The following is a 17518-nucleotide window of genomic DNA, read 5'->3' on the forward strand; positions in this document are numbered from 1 at the left end:
ATATTAGTGACTCCCTCTGTTTTGGTGTTGGGTAGTTTCTAATTAGAACTTGAATGAATTACACTCTAAGTCTTCTACAGATAGGAAAATGTGTGATAGCATGTGAAGTTTGCGTACTGAAAATTTAAGGAACTATGATTTAAATTTAAAAACACTTTGTTTATCTCTGTTTTACTTTCAAGTGTTTAATGTACTTTTCTTGTTTGGAATTATGAATTTAATCTTGTATGTTCTTTCCTCACATCATTTCATCATATTTAAAAAAAACATGTAAAATTTTCTTACCCAAGACATACTCATAATTTTGGGTATGTTTTACTTTTTATTTTTTTTAAAACGTAGATTGGGATGGCTAATCATTTAAACATACTTTCCATGAGTAATAATATAATGATAATATATAATAAAAGAGTCTCAAAAATTTATTCATTGAAATTCAAACCCTATTAAAGGTACTAAGCAATATGATGGAGAGATTCCACAGATTGAGCAAAGTAATGAGAATATTCTCAACTGGAATTAGAAAACTGATGTCATGACATAATCAAGTAATGATGTAATTGTATGCATCTTGATGAGACCCTCTTTTGTAATTATTGCAATATACACTTGACTTTTACTTGTTCTCCACTACAATTTAGAGGCTAGAGAATATTTTAATATGGAGGCAAAACTGCTGTACTTAAAATTGGCTACTTCCATCATCATCAGAAATTTGTCCTCCCCACTTCTGTGTCACAAATTTTAGGATACACTGCCTGGATCTTTTAGAACACAAATAAGTTTGCATGTATGGATGCTAATATAATGTGCAAATCAACTATACAGAAAAATCTACACATTTTGGGATTTATTCCACTATTATTAAGGCAAAGCAAGCACTCAGATATGAAAGGATAATTCTTTTATTCTGAGGTTTATAAGATCCACTGACTATGAGCAAGGACTTTGCATTTATCTTTACAAAGTTCACATTCTCTTTATTTTTATTAAGTGATTTATTTTATAAAATATTATTATAGCTCACACAATTTGTTACATAATAATATATAATGAATATACAATTCTTTTTCTTTCTCTTTTTCTAAAAATGACTAAGGCTTCTACATTTTGGCCTTCCTTCTTTTTGAGCTTCATAAGGTCTGTGAGTTGTTTTTTGGGTACTCAGATTTCTGGGGTATTTGCTTATCAGTGTGTGTGTACCATATGTGTTCTTTTGTGACTGGGTTACCTCACTCAGGATGATAGCCTCTAGTTCCATCCATTTGCCTAGGAATTTTATAAAGTCACTGTTTCTAATAGCTGAGTAGTACTCCATTGTATAAATGTACAACACTTTTTGTATCAATTTCTCTGTTGAAGAACATCTGGGTTCTTTCCAGCTTCTGGCTATTATAAATTAGGCTACTATGAACATGGTGGAGAATGTGTCCTTGTTAGATGTTGGAGCATCTTTGGAGTGGAATAGGAGTGTCTTCAGGTAGTACTATGTTCAATTTTCCGAGGAACCATATATCCTCTTTCTATCTTCATGTAAAAGTAACTTTTATTCTCCTGATGTAATTGTTGTCTCAGAGACTTACTGCTAGTTGTTTTTCAGCTCTGTATGGCTGATTCAACTGAGCTGTTCAGGTTCTCCAAGCTGACAGATTTAATCTGGCTTCTCTTAGCATCTCATTTAGATTCTATGCTTGCCCTTAAACTAATTCTGGAAATTTGTTTTAATCTTCTGACTCCGTTTTATTCTCTAACTTCAACTGCCTCTGCTGACCTCCACTGAAGTGTGTGAACTCACAGATGAATTAAACTCCACTGTAGGGCACTCACTGCCCTGACTCCCAGCTCACTGACTCTCTCCCTGCATTATTCTTTTTATTTGATAATGTACGAAAATTTAATCATCCACAAAAGCTGTAATTTAATCTGACAGTAAATCACATGAAGCAATATTATAGCTGGTTTAGTATATTATATGTTTTAACTTTGAAAGACTTTCTTTCCTGTGCTGCTCTTGTGAGACTTAGACACAACCTACCTCTAACTCATGCTGTCAGATATTTCTTTCATGGGTAATTTCGTTTACCCCTAAATTAAACATCACTCTCGACCATGGTGGCTTCCTTCGCTAAACTAATTTGATATTACAGGCTTGTTCTAAGAATGAGTTTGTCTTCCAGCATGAGGAATTAAAGGAGAGTGGCATGTCTGCATTCTGGCCTAGGTCTCTGGCTGTGTTCTTTTGTCAAAGCAGCCATGTTGCTAGATTAAAATTCCTTAAAATTTCTCTGTATCTTGAATTTATTATTTTGATATATCTATGAATATCGTGTCTGAATTTTATTCAACAAAAGAAGAAGACTTAGACTTAATAAGTTAATTATAAACACACATTAAAAAGAGCATTATAGATTGGGAAGTCATATGGATTCCTTATTTTAGATAGAAAAGTGTTTTAATAAGTAAGATAGAAAGACAGAAAGACACAGAATGAGACAGAGACAGATATACACAGAGGAATTGATAGACATACACAAAGTCAATCATTCAATAGGTAGATTTAAATGTTAATTTTTGAGAAAAAAATTTTTTTAAAAAAAATTTAATTTAATTTTGTTTTACTTATTCACTTTATATCCCATTCACTGCCCCAATCCTGGTCCTCCCATAATCCTTCCCCCATGCCCCCATTCCCTTCTTCTCTGAGTGGGTAGAACTCACTATGTATGCCCCTCACCCCCTAGTACTTCAAGTCTTGGCGAGGCTAGTTGCTTTCTCTCCCACTGAGACCAGACAAGGCAGCTCAGCTAGAACATATATCATATAGAGGAAGCAGCTTTTGAGATAACCCCCATTCCAGTTGCTTAGGACCCCTATAAAGGTCAAGCTGCACATCTGCTACATATGTGCAGTGTATGTATGTTCTTTGATTGATAGTTCAGACTCAGGGAGTCCCAAGAGTCCAAGTTAGTTAACTCTGTTGATCTTCCTGTGGACTTCCTCTCTCCTTTGGGTTCTGCAGTTCTTTTTCCAATTCTCCCATAAGCGTTCCCAATCCTGGAGGCTGGAGAGATTTCTCAGTGGTTAGAGCACTGACTGTTATTCAAGAGGCTCTGAGTTCAATTTCTAGCAACCACATTGTGGCTCACAACCATCTGTAATGGGATCTACTTCCCTTTTCTGGTGTGTCTGGAGACAGTGACAGTGTGCTCATCATATACATAAAATGAATAAATAAATCTTAAAGAATAAAGAGTCCCCAAGCTCCATTCACTGTTTGGTTGTGGTCATTATATCTGTCTGTTAAGGCTCTCAAAGGTTAACATGCTCCCATCTGCAAGCATAAGAGAGTATCATTAATAGTATTAGAGATTGGTACTTGCCCGTGGGAGTGATTCAGGATCAGGTGTCGGGAAGGACAGGAGAGATGGCGAGATAGCCATGAGAATGAAGAATTTTTCACAGAAACAAATAGAATCAAATTATTAAGAATTTTTGAAATCAAATTTTGTAGGTCAGAAGAAACAGCTCAATAGTTTAGCCTTTGCTACTCAAGTCTAGAATTCAGATCCCCAGAAACCTGTGTAGAAATGCCAAGTGGGCATGGCAAACTGCCTGTAATTTTCACTTGAGGAAGATGACAACAGCGCTTACCCAGAGCATGTTGGCTAAGAAAGATAAGCCATGTGGGCAAGCTCTGCTTGTGGTTGACATGCACTGCTTCAATGAGTAAGGTGACAGAGAAACTAAGAATGACTTTGACCTCAAAGTTAGGCCTTCATCTTCCATACATCAGCACATTTCAGATCTTGCAAATGCACACCAATGCATTTCACACATATGAGAAATGAAAAAAAATAGGTGTGAAGTATGTTTATTATGTAATAAATAACATAGTGATTAAGGCTAAGCACTGTTTTACTTTTGATAGACAATGTAAATGTGTTGAATGAGATAATAGAAGCAAGTAATTTAACATCTTATTTTAACCATGAATTGGAGATCCATTCTTGTGACAGGTACTTTAGAGCAGTTAAATAATATGAAATCAACTTAAAATAAACATAATGAAGACAGCAATACCATCTGAGATATAAATTAATGAATATAAACTTTAAATTATGTATTCCTAAATATAGAATCAAATCTAATAAGATATGAATTAAACAACCTAAATTTTAGGTAGCAGATATAAAAATATACTAAGTACTCAAATTAAATTAGACTAGCATTTGTTGTTAACATAAACAAATGGAAAGGCAAAATCCTAACCTAATTGTAGCAAGAGAAAGTTAATGTTATTTATCTTTAGGATATCATGGATTCATTCATTATAATCTGAATATGAAGAATAATAAATAACAAAATATTAAAATACACACTTAAAACAACTTTTAGTTGGGTTTTGTAGTGGGGAATCAAGCCATTTGTGGTTTTTACTAATCATGATTGCAGGGGGTAGTTTAGGAAGAATTTCCTGTGTATGAAGTAGATTAGGCAAAGGATAAGTATTAAGGAAACAGACAGTTCAGAGGCATGGTCCTATTACATGATCTGTGTGAGATTAGTCTTTGAGGTGATTTGAAACAGGCAAGTAATACATCCTTTTATGATTGTTTCAGATATGCAATTTATAATAAGGAGAGGTCAGAAAACCCAAAGAAACAGTCATGACAATAGTCCTAACTAGAGAAGTGAGTCACTACTTACTCCCTAGAGTTCCTGTAAGGCTCCAGTTATTACTGTGTCTCATTTTCCCCATGGAAAGCTTCACTGAAACATTTAACATAATTGCTTGATTTTTTTCTTTCTTTCTCTCTTTATCTAGAGTATGTGTGAAGTGCTAGTTCCACATTCATGGTTTGATTGTTAAACATTCTGTGCAAATTGCATCACACAGTATATAATTTGTATAGTGGAAAAAAGTGGATTTTCCGCAGGTTATTTATCCTGAATCTCTTCTAATTTTCTCTTCTGAATAAGATGCATTCTAAAATTTGCTTACTGTCCCATGTTGCTGTGCTCTAAAAGTATTGTAATTCATGTGATCTTCATATATTCATGCACTCAAGATATTTATGTTCTTGTCTAAGAATGAAATTATCAATTCATGGGCCCCTAAAATTCTCCAGTATTGGTAGATGTTTTAAGAAATTAACATACACTTCTATCAACTAAAATCATCAGCAAGACACAGGGGCTTGCCTTAGTTGATATCTTTACTAATGCTTGAAGGCACAAATTGTTATTTTGATCAGGTGGTTCATAAATAGTATGGGAATTCTGTTATCTTATTCAGTATTTTAATGAAATCAGAAATATTTGATTCTATGTATATATTATAATTGTCTAGTATTTTGCAATTAAAGATCACTTAATCATCTAGTTTCTACTAAGTATGTACTAGTTTCTACTAACATATATATTGTATGTAATCCTTTCTTTTTTTTTCATTTTTTATTGAATCTTTTATTTTTTTTAAACGACTTTATTTTACAAAACAAAGATAAATGTACAGATTTTAAACATATTTTGCTTAAAGTTATACATTTTTGTCAGTACTGTTTTTTCAGATATTAAAATAATTTTTACATAAAACTATGTGAATATATTTTTTAGTCAGTACTTGATTTTTTTCAAGGGCTTGACAGTATGCATTGAAAACCTAATAGTTACAATGAGCATAAAGTACATGCAAAACAAAACGCAACATGGAAATTGTCAAAGTCTTCTTGTTTTGCAAATGTATATATTTTTTTGTTTTCTTTATTTCCTGGACTTCATACTTACAGACTGTAATCTTTTCTTATGTTGTACATACTGTGAATATATTTAGCTTTTAAGAAATATGCTGAAAAATAAAATGATTTTATATTTCAAGATACAGTATTATATAACTCTAAGTAGAGCCTTGCATGTCCTTAGCTATCCAAAATTGCCTAATGTGCGTTTATTAATATATTCCCCATGAGTATTATTTTTTCTCCACCAGTTGAGAATTAAGGCAGTGAAGTGAGAATAGACTGTATGTCTTCTAACTTTATGTAGGACCTGTAAACTATAGTATTTTCTGGAACCAAGATCTTCAGTTTCCACTAAATAAACAATACCATCTTGGGTGACAGCTGGTAATCCTTGCCCAAGATAATCAGATTTTATTTCACCCACATCACATATGATCACCTTGTGGATTCCCATCACACTGCCCACTCTATTTCTCCCCCAAACACAAACATTGCAGTAAAGAGAAAACTTTGTCTATGTTTTTATAGCAGCTATGAAGTCATTTGCATATGTAGGGCTGATTCTCTCATAGTGGACATAGAATTTGTGGTCTGTGAGAAGAGGCCAATTACCATGGACAAGAATTCATTTTATGTCCTTTAAAAATTTTATTTATTTTTACTCTTTAATCTCTTTTGCAGTCCTGTCTTCATCCCTCTCCTGGTCTGCTCTCTGAACTGCTCTCCATCCCATACCCTTCTCCCCTCCAAGTTTCTAAGAGAAGGTCCACACCACCCCCCCCCCAACCCATCAGGCCTCCACACTCCCTGTGGCCTCAAATCTCTCCAATGTTAGGTGCATCTTCTCTCCTGATGTATATGTGTCCGGGGTCTCATATGATGCAAAATGCTGCCTGGCTGGTGACTCAGTATCAGAGAGAACTTTGGCGTCAGTTGAGAATGCTACTCTTTCCATGGGGCTGCCTTTCTCCACAGCTTCTTCTTCTTTATCAATTAATTCATTATATAAAATATTATTATAACTTACAAAATATTTTACCTAATAAAATATGATGAATACACAGTTTTTTATTACTTTTTCTTTTTTTTTTCTAAGAAGGACAGAGGCCTCCAGATTTTGACCTTCCTTCTTTTTGAGCTTCATAAAGTCTGAAAGTTGTTTGTTTCTTTGGTATTCAGAGATTTCTGGGACTAGTATCCAATTATTCGTGACGGATTGCATATCATGTATGTTCTTTTGTGACTGGATTACCTCAGAAAGGATGATATTTGATAGTTCCATTTATTTTCCTAGGAATTTCTTAAAGTCATTTCCAGATCATCTTTCAGCATTTAACAAATTCAGCCACAGGGGACCCCAGCATGTTCATTGGATGGGTGCTAGTGTCTGCATCTGACTCTTGTTGGGCCTCTCAGTAGGCAGTCATGCTGGACTCCTGTAAGCAAGCACAACAAAGCATCAGTAACAGTGTCAGGGTCTCAAGCTTCACCTTGAGCTGCATCCCAATTTTGGCCTGTCATTAGACGTTCTTTCTCTGCCTCTTTTCCATTTTTTTGTCCCTGCAGTTTCTTCAGACAGAAACAATTCTAATTCTGTCAGAGCTTTTAACTGTGGGATGCCAACCCCATCTCTTTACTTGATGCCCTGTCCATCCATTGGAGGTAGACTCTGCAAGTTCCCCCTCCCCAATGTAGAGCACTTTATTCAAGGTCCCTTCCTTTGAGTCCTGAGAGTCTCTCATTTACCAGGTCTTCAGGAAATTCTACAGGATCTTCCTACCTCCTACTTTACATGGATTCCTGTTTCCTATTTTTCTACCCATCAGAGCTTCAGACTTGTTCTCCCCAATACCTGATAATGTTCCTCCTTCACCTCCTTGTCCCCTCTCCTACACAGGTCCCTCCTTCCCTCTGCCCCCATAACTGCTTTCTTCCCTCCCATAATTGGGATTGAGACATCCTCTCTTGTATCCTTTGGTTTGCTAAATTTCTTGAGTCCTGTGGGTTATGTCCTGGGTATTCTATATATATATATATTTTGCAAATATCCACTTTTAGTGAGTACATACTATGCATGTCCTCTTGGGTCTGATTTGCATCACTCAAGATGGACCTCATAAAACCACATATACTGACTCTAATAGAAGAGCAAGTGGGAAAGAGCCTCTAACCCATTGGCACAGGGGGAAATTTTCTAAACAGAACTCCAATGGCCCAGCTCTAAGACCAACAATTAATAAATGGGACTTCATGAACTCCAGTGGATCAGGCTCTAAGATCAAGAATTAATAAATGGAACATCATGAAACTGGGAAGTTTCTGAAAGGCAAAAAACATAGACAATAGGACAAATCAGCAACCAACAAATTGGGAAAACATCTTAACTAACCCTACATGTGATAGAGTGCTAATATCCAAAATCTGTAAAAACTCAAGGAGCTAACCTACAGAAAACCAAACCCAATTTTTAAAAAAGGAGGAGAGGGTACAGAACTAAACAGAATTAACAACAGAGGAAGCTTGAATGACTGAAAATCACTTAAAGAACTGTTCAAAGTCCTTAGTGATCATGGAAATGTAAATAAAATGACTCTGATGTTCCACCTTTAAGAATGGCTAAAATAATAAAGAAAAAATTCAAGTGACAGCACATGCTGGCAAAAGTGTGGAGAAAGAAAAACATTTCTCCATTGCTGGTGGGATTACAAACTGATAAACCAACTCTGGAAATCAGTCTGGAAGTTTCTCAGAAAACTGGAAATAAATGTACCTGAAGACCCAGGTATTCAAGTCTTGGGCATATATCCCCCAAATGCCCCATCATGCCACCGGGCACATGTTTGTGATGGCAAGAGGCTAGAAACAACCCAGATATCCCACAATGGAAGAATGGATACAGAAAATGTGGTTCATTTACATAATGTACTACTACTACTCACCTATTGAGGAGGACATTACTTCACCATCTGAGATACTTTCTCAGACCCATATGGAACACCACAACTACTATGAGGCAATTCTGGGCTTGCAGCACCCTCTAGAGATAAAAGAACTGCCTATCAATAGTAGAGTCACTGAAAACATGACTTAGAATGTTGCATAGGCAGGGGGACAATAAGAAACTCACTATTTCAAGTCATTAGAAAGTTACAGCATCAAAAAAGACAAATCATGAAAATTAAAATAAACATTTTGGCTATGAATAAGCCTAAAACCAACATTATATGCCAACAAGTCCCAAAAACTATCATACAACTAAGATCTTATTTAAAGAACAAATAAGGTGACATAGTGGTGACAATAAGGGAAAGACATAGTGGTATTTCCCCCATTCACATTGGTATGTCAATCATTTTTCATTATATATATAGATACATATATATATAACAATCAATAATAATGAGACCATAAATTTGAAAAAGAGCCAGGGTGGATATATGGGAGAGTTTAGATGGAGAAAAAGGAAGGGAGAAATAATGCAATTTTATTATAATATCAAAAGCAAAAAAAAAAAAAAAACCCACAAAATTATAGAATAAGTTCTGATTGCAATTCAATTTAAAGGAAAGTTTTAAGAAAGTTCAACAAATATCAAAAATACACATAACAACTTAATATTTTCTCATTAAAAAGCAAAAGATGTAATTTATGAAAGTAAAAAGATATTCTCAGGCTGAAAATTGTACTAAGTAAAGTTGACATTATGAAAGCAAATATCCAGTGTTGTAAATGTTCCAGACAGATGAAGAATTAGTGAGATCAAATATTTTGAAATGGAAATTTTTAGTAGACAAAAATGAAGAAAGCTTTAGGACATTATTAGGTACATTTCCAAGTGTTAATTTATGAAGGACTTGAGAATACCAAAGAGGCCCAAAGTCTATATAAAGAGGTAACAACAGAAAACTCTCTAATCCTAGAATCAGACCCAGATATCCATGTCAGTCAGTCAAACCTAAGTACATCAAGTCTGCCTGAGGATATAATCTTACCAAATTCTTCAAGGTTGGCGATAAATGAGTTCATCTCAGGGGAGCAGAAGAAAATGAGTGAATGAATAAGGCACATGGACATCTCATTTTTTTCTGGGGTATCTTAGAAGAAACCTTATAGTTTTTTTTAAAAAATGCACTAAGGAAAATAACAAATCCAAAGGTATCCAACAAAATGCTCAATTACGAATACAAAGTGAATTTAGCTGACAAAACTGAGTGAACTTAATACCATCAGATTTTTTTGACTAATATGTCCAGAGGAGTTTTTAAAACCTTACTGAAAAAAATACAAGTGATAAAGAATGAAATATTCAGTGGATAAAAAACAAACTCATTCCAAAACGTAAACTACATAGAAAAATTTAGAATCAGCTAAATTGTGGTTTTTTTTTTTTTTTTTTTTTTTTTTTTTTTTATGGGTTATTTTATTTATTTACATTTCTAATGTTATCCTCCTCTGTTTTTCCAGAACAAACTCTCATCTCTTTCTCCTTCTCCCCTGTTTCGATGAGGGTGTTCCACCCAGCCACCTTCTCCCCTATACTTAGATATACAGCATCCCAGGACCAAGGACCTCTCTTTCAATTGATGTTGGACAAGGCCATCCTCTGTTACATAGGCTGCTGGAGCCATGAATCCCTCCATGAATTCTCTTTATTTGGTGATTTAGTCCTTGGAAGCTCTGGCGGGGGGGGGGGTCTGGTTGGTTGATATTGCTTTTTCCTACAGGGTTGCAAACACCATCAGCTCCTTCAGTCTTTTCTCTAACTCCTCCACTGGCTTCCCCATTCTTAGTCTGATGGTTGACTGCAAGTATCTGCTTCTAACTTGAACACTGTAAATATACCATTAACATATGGAGTGTGAAAAGCAAAAAGCAAAATACTTTCAAATAATAACCATTAGTATGCAATAGTGAAAGACCCCCGAATTGGGGAAGCCCCTCATTCAAGTAACAGGGAAACGTGGATGCAAGAATTCACAAAGAGCCTATCTTGATGCAATCAGGCAAGAGATTTACTTAGGAGATCAGAGCTCTGAGGATGACACTTATCTCACACAGGCGAAAGAGGATTCAACCCCGAACTCAAATGGGGAGAAGTATTTATAGGGAAAATCATATAAGCAGTTAGCAACAGGAGCATAGAAATTTTATTGATTCATTTAAATTGGCACACTATATCTATTTTGGACATGGTTTAACTCTAGGCCACCTTGTTTTGAGGCACACTGACCTTTATACTTGTTTTTCTCCAGATTGTGGAGCCAGACCTTATCGAGACCAGGTGGTATGTGGTTTTCTCAGCCTTGAGACATACGTGTCCTCAAGGCAGGGTTAGTGGGGCCAAGATAAAATTTTAATCCTTTTAGTAGAAAATAAGAAAGATGTAAAACTAGAGATAAAAATTTAAAATGTGTGGAGGAATTGAAGACAAGTCAATGTTTTACTAGATTTTTAAAATTTCTTTTGATTTTCATCTTGCATATTTAAATCAATACTAAATTGCTATTATTTTTAAATAGCTTATTATCGTCCAAAGGTGCTATAATTTTCAGTCCTCATGATTAATACAGAGAATAAATACATAAAAGATGTAATAAAATATTATAGAAGAAGGCAAGACACAGTACTTGAAAAATTTTTAAATCAGAAAAATAAGGATTGTCTGAAAATAAGAAATAAGAATTTTATATCAATAAAACTAGAAGATAAATATTAACATTGTTTTTAGTAAACCTCATGCATCAATAACCATACTAAATGTAAATAAATTAAAATTTCTCGTTAAAAGATACAGTAATGAAAAAGGTTTAAAAGAAGAAACTGCATATTTATCATGAGAAACAAATATTTTCTTAAGGACACGAATGTATCAAATATGGCTAAGAGGAAATAAGAGATTCCCAGAAAATGGAATATAGCACAAAGCAGAAATAGGGATATATTTATAAGAGAAAATAATGTGTAAATAAAAAGCAGTAAAAAGAGATGAAAATTTCACTATATGATAATATACAACAGGAAAAATTTAAAAGATACTTTAGGTCTCTTAATATATATATATATGTATATATTTTATATATTATAAAATTTTATATATTAAGAGACATAAAGTGACTGACAACACACAAAGTAATAGTTAATAGAAGAAATCAACACTTTCTTTCAATATGATATTATAATATCAGATTGATGTTAGCCAGTTGAACACTCAACAGGAAAATGAAGCTAACATTTCATTCTGAACCAATGGTACCTAATAGACATCTAAAAAGCAACTAAACTCAAAATTAATAGAAGGTAAAGAAACAGTGCATATTGTTTTTAAAATAAAACAAAGAATAGAAAGTAAAAGTTTCAGGTCAAGCTTCCAATTGTCTGACTTCTCCACTGTTGGTGGGGTTGTAAACTGGTACAAACACTCTGGAAATCAGTCTGGCGATTCCTCAGAAAATTGGACATCGTACTACCTGAAGACCCAATTATTCCACTTCTGGGCATTTACCCCAGAGAAGCTACAACATACAACAAAGACATACAACAAAGACACATGCACCACAATCTTTATAGCAGCCCTATTTATAATAGCCAGAAGCTGGAATGAACCCAGATGTCCTTCAGTAGATGAATGGATTCAAAAATTGTAGTATATTTACACAATGGAGTACTACTCAAGTATTAGAAACAATGAATTTATAAAATTCCTAGGAAAATGGATGCATCTAGAGAATATCAACCTCAATGAGGTAACCCAGTCACAAAAGAACAGACAAAATCTGCAGTCACTGATAATTGGATACTAGCCCCAGAAAGCTCTGAACACCCCAGAAACAACTCACAGACTGTGTGAAGTTCAAAAGAAAAAAATGGACTATGAGATATAAAATTTAATTATTATATATGGGGCTGTAGTACAGTAGTAAATTGCTTGTCTTGCATGGGCATGGAAGGCCCTGGATCCAGCAACATATAAGCTGCTTGTTGGTTTTTTTGTTTGTTTGTTTTATTTATCTTATTTTAAAAGATTTATTATATTTGTATTTGTGTGTTTTGGTAAGAGTGACTGAGGTAGCAGAATAAACTCCATTTTGCTTTAAAAATAAATAAATAAAAGAAAATTAAAGGAAAAGTTAACAAAAAAGAATTTGATGCAGGGATCACAGCAAGTTGTCTCTCTCTCTGTGTATGTATTCACACACATATATATTATGCATATTTATATATACAAACATGTATTTGTATATATTTGACAATTTGGAGAGATAAGATAAATGTTATTTCTTTTGGTAATATAGTCATGAATGAGTTATTAATTGAGCTAATGTGTTGAATATGTTAGACTAAAAACAAATCTATTATCTTGTATAGAAATAAGTAATATATATTTAATATTTGCCTGCATACAGGACAAATACACACATACATGTCTATCTATCCATCCATCTATCCATCCATCCATCCATCCATCCATCCATCCATCCATCCATCCATCTATCTATCTATCTATCTATCTATCTATCTATCTATCTATCTATCTATCTATCTCTAGATGGAAACTTCCTTGCCATTGCTTGTTCTTATGGATGTTAACAACAAGTAAGACCCTAAGAAAGGTCAGAATGATTCCATGTGGAGCTTACCTACTATAACCTTTTTCGTTTTGGATGGAAATGAAGACACCATAAGCCAAAGTGTGGAGTGGATGTGGTGTTATGACATTAAGTACTTTAATATGTTTTTCTGTACTCTCTTTTTGTACATCATTGACTTTCTCAGGCCAAATTCCAGAGATCAACATATTTTCTGTGGTCAGCTATTCAGTGATAAATTTCAGAACTGACTCAAGCACTCTATTCACGTGTGTATCTACTTTTATTTGGCGTGGTCAACTTACTGTCCTCCTGATCCACTTAAGCAGCCACTACATTATTTTGCCACTTATTGGGACATTCAAAGCAGAACTCATAGGCTGAGATTATCAGGCATTTTGGCAGAGAAAAGATAAATAACTGTTATTTCTTTTTTGTAATATCCATGAATGAGTGATTCATTGAGTGAATGTTTATGTAATGCTATATTTAAAAATCTCTATTTTCTTGCTTTAGATAAATGGAATATTAAAAAAGTACATTTTGAAAAATCAGATTTCAGGCGTAGAATTGGCTTTATTGCTAAATAACTTTGAAGGAAACATTCCAAATAACTGAATCATACAGTACCTGTTATCACATATAATAGAATTTGTGTATCGTTAGCTCTCAGACTATATAGACTGTGATTTTCCACAATCTAGACCACATCAGAAACTACTTACTGTTCTCATGTTCTCAGGTAAACCCATACCTCATTACAGGTTGCATCATATCAGCTTTTTCCAGACAAAGAGACCAAACATATTTGAAAATCTCTAGAGAATTCATTATCCATTACAGTTAAATTGTGATATCCAGCCGTGATCTGGTTGGTAGTCGTGCAGAAAAGAACCAGAAATTGAAATGTCAGCACTGAGAGGGTCACAGCCTCTCTTCTGCACATACGTCGATTCCTCTGTAAGGACTACAAAGAGCCTCATTACTTTACATCCTGCTTACTTTCAATGAGAGTGTGGTCCTTTATACGGAGAACTCTTCTACAAAGTATGTGGGATTGGAAGAAATATAAATGGGAGGATACAAGAGAACAAAGAAAGAAGGATGCTGAAAAGCAATAGGGAGGAGAGGAGGCATCAGAAAATGAAGAGCAACAAGAGGAAATATTAGATACTTTTTAGTGATATTCTCTCTCTCTCTCTCTCTCTCTCTCTCTCTCTCTCTCTCTCTCTCTCTCTCTCTCTCTCTCTCTCTCACTCTCTTCTCTTCTCTCTCTCTCTCTCTCTCTCTCTCGTGTGTGTGTGTGTGTGTGTGTGTGTCTGTCTGTCTGTCTGTCTGTCTGTCTGTCTGTCTCTCCTAAATTTATTCTTGTACCATCCATTTTGAAATGGAAAAAAGTCAGAAAATCAGCCCTTACTTAAAATGCCCCAGATTTTCTCGGCAGGTAGCATCAGTGTATGTACTTGTCTGCAATGTTGCAAAGGGTTGTTTCACATATTAACTTCAGCAGGCAGTCTCAAAACACCCACTTGAATCAAAGTTTGATTAGCTTTTAAATATGTTATTTTTAATTGCCTTTCAAACCCACTTTGCAATTTCCCTAGTCTTTTAAATTTAAAAAGCAACAGTAGAGACTTCTTTTATTTCTCTTTTTTAGAAAAATGCTGAAAATAATGCTATATCCAAGTAGGTGGGTTATCTAGTTAGGTTCAATAGAACTTGGACTATCAGAGTAAATCAAGCAGTGTGAAGGAATATAAAATAAAAGGAGTAGCAGACTCTGGCAAATTTTGTGTAAAAGTGGGGAGATAAAATGCTAATGTGGCTTCACATTCTCGTAGCTTGCTGGAATTTCTAGGGTTTCATTTGTACCCTACCTGGGAAAGTTTTACATTCCAGAAATGATAAGTGGATTGAATACAGAGCACATCATGTAGTCAATAGCACCAGTGGTGCTTGGTGGTAGAGACAAATATGAAAGGGTGATTTCAACTTGATATATTGGAGCATAATTATGTGAAAAAAAGATGAAACTGATATATATATATATTGTGTGTGTGTGTGTGTGTGTGTGTGTGTGTGTGTGTGTACGTGTTGGGTTACTATGCAACATGACAAATTTCATCAAGGGATTTTAATACTTATGTATCATTAATTGTTTTTCATTCATTTCCCTCTTCAATAGCTGTCCTTTGCCCAGTATTTGAGCAGATTCATATTCTTTCTCTGTTAATCCCAGCATCTGCTGTCATCTACTTGTATTCTGCTGCCCTTGCAGGTCCCTCTTCTCTTCAGATCTCTTTTTTTCCCCTTAAGATATGAGGGGGCTTTAATGCAATTGCATTTTGGAAGATGAAAGAAAGGTCTTAAGGGCAGTAAAGTAGATATTGTATTTTGATGTTAAATAATGATGAAATGGAGATGCTGAAGTAGAAATGAAGAAAGGATGGAGGAGTAAGTATACATATGGATCGAAGCCTTTTAAATATTACTTCTGCTCTTATCATTCATTGTCCTCTCCCTCCTCCCTTGACACAGATCCTGGCCTTGTCAATGTCTTCCACATTAGAGTATAATTGTGGGTTTAGACTGTGCTCGACCAGTCAGCCCAATGTCAACCTCAAACTCCAGCACCACTGTGTCCTCCACATTCTACCTCACAGGCATTCCGGGCTATGAGGAATTTCACCACTGGATTTCCATCCCATTTTGCTTCCTTTACCTTGTTGGAATAACAGGCAATTGTATGATCCTGCACATTGTGCGCACAGACCCCAGGCTCCACGAGCCCATGTACTACTTCCTGGCTATGCTTTCACTCACTGACATGGCCATGTCCCTGCCCACCATGATTTCACTGTTCAGGGTGTTGTGGTCTATTTCCCGAGAAATCCAGTTCAATATTTGTGTAGTCCAAATGTTTCTGATTCATACTTTCTCCTTCACTGAATCATCGGTGCTCTTGGCCATGGCCCTTGACCGTTATGTGGCTATCTGCCACCCCCTGAGATATGCTACCATTCTCTCACCAAAACTTATTGCCAAGATTGGAATTGCTGCTCTGCTCAGAAGTTCTATTTTGATAATTCCACTTATGGCCCGACTAGCTTTCTTTCACTTTTGTGGTTCCCATGTCCTTTCTCATTCCTACTGTTTGCATCAGGATATGATTCACCTGGCTTGTGCTGACATCAGCTTCAATGTCATATATGGACTAGTACTTATTACATTGCTGTGGGGCATGGATTCCCTGGGCATTTTTGTATCTTATGTTTTAATCCTTCAATCGGTGTTAAAAATTGCATCCCGGGAGGGTAGACTCAAGGCACTCAACACATGTGCATCCCATATTTGTGCTGTGCTCATTCTATATGTGCCTATGATTGGATTATCTATTGTCCATCGTTTTGCCAAACACTCCTCTCCCCTCCTTCACATCTTCATGGCTCATATCTACTTATTAGTTCCACCAGTGCTTAACCCAATCATCTATAGTGTGAAGACCAAACAAATCCGCCAAGGAATCTTCCATCTGATTTGTTCTCCCAAAATCAGCTCTATTACAATGTAGGCATGTCATCAAGACAAGATAGGCATCAGCATTTTCAATGTGTATCATGATAAGTTGTTTTCTCCAGTATATTACATATAGAGCGTCAACAAAAGCAGAAACAAGTCAGCGAAGAATCACAAGGAGGTTATGGAGGATTATGCTCTATCCGCTGTGTGTAGAAACACTGTCTCCACCTATGCTTCATAAATCTTCTTCAGTTATACATATCTTCCAGAGCACTGTATTGGTAATCATTGCTAATTATTCTTTACCACTTCTGTCCTCATATTTTGTTCCAGATAGTTTATCTATGAACATCAGGACCTGACTTCTACATTATTCTTCTCCAATTATTATGTGTGTAAATGTGCCTATAGTAAATTGTTATCTAGAATGAGCATTACTGTATGTTCGAGTAGATAGTATTCAATACTCATGGCATTAAAATATTTACATACCTGTCTTTTCCCTATCTAAGTTTTAGTTTTAAAAATATGCAGGGCAGTCTCAAACTATTGTCATTCAGCCTTTGTTTTGTTTTCTGTTTTTGATGCTGATACTAAGCCTAGGTAGGCCCTGGTGTATGCAAAAAAACACTATTACCTTGCTAGTTTACTAAATTCAATTTTGAAGAAAGT

At 35.1% G+C, this 17518-nt stretch overlaps 1 protein-coding gene across 1 annotated transcript; it reads left to right on the top strand.

Moving 5' to 3' along the window:
- Positions 1-15938: 15938 nt before the first annotated feature.
- Positions 15939-16898, top strand: LOC308418030 (olfactory receptor 51G2-like; the record flags this gene model as incomplete). The annotated part of the gene is made up of 1 exon (XM_080913367.1): positions 15939-16898. One exon carries the CDS (start codon positions 15939-15941, stop codon positions 16896-16898), a length of 960 nt encoding a protein of 319 aa, XP_080769493.1.
- Between the last annotated feature and the right edge of the window lie 620 nt (positions 16899-17518).

Source organism: Micromys minutus (assembly GCF_963924665.1).
Source record: "Micromys minutus genome assembly, chromosome: 2".
Lineage (NCBI taxonomy): Eukaryota > Metazoa > Chordata > Mammalia > Rodentia > Muridae > Micromys > Micromys minutus.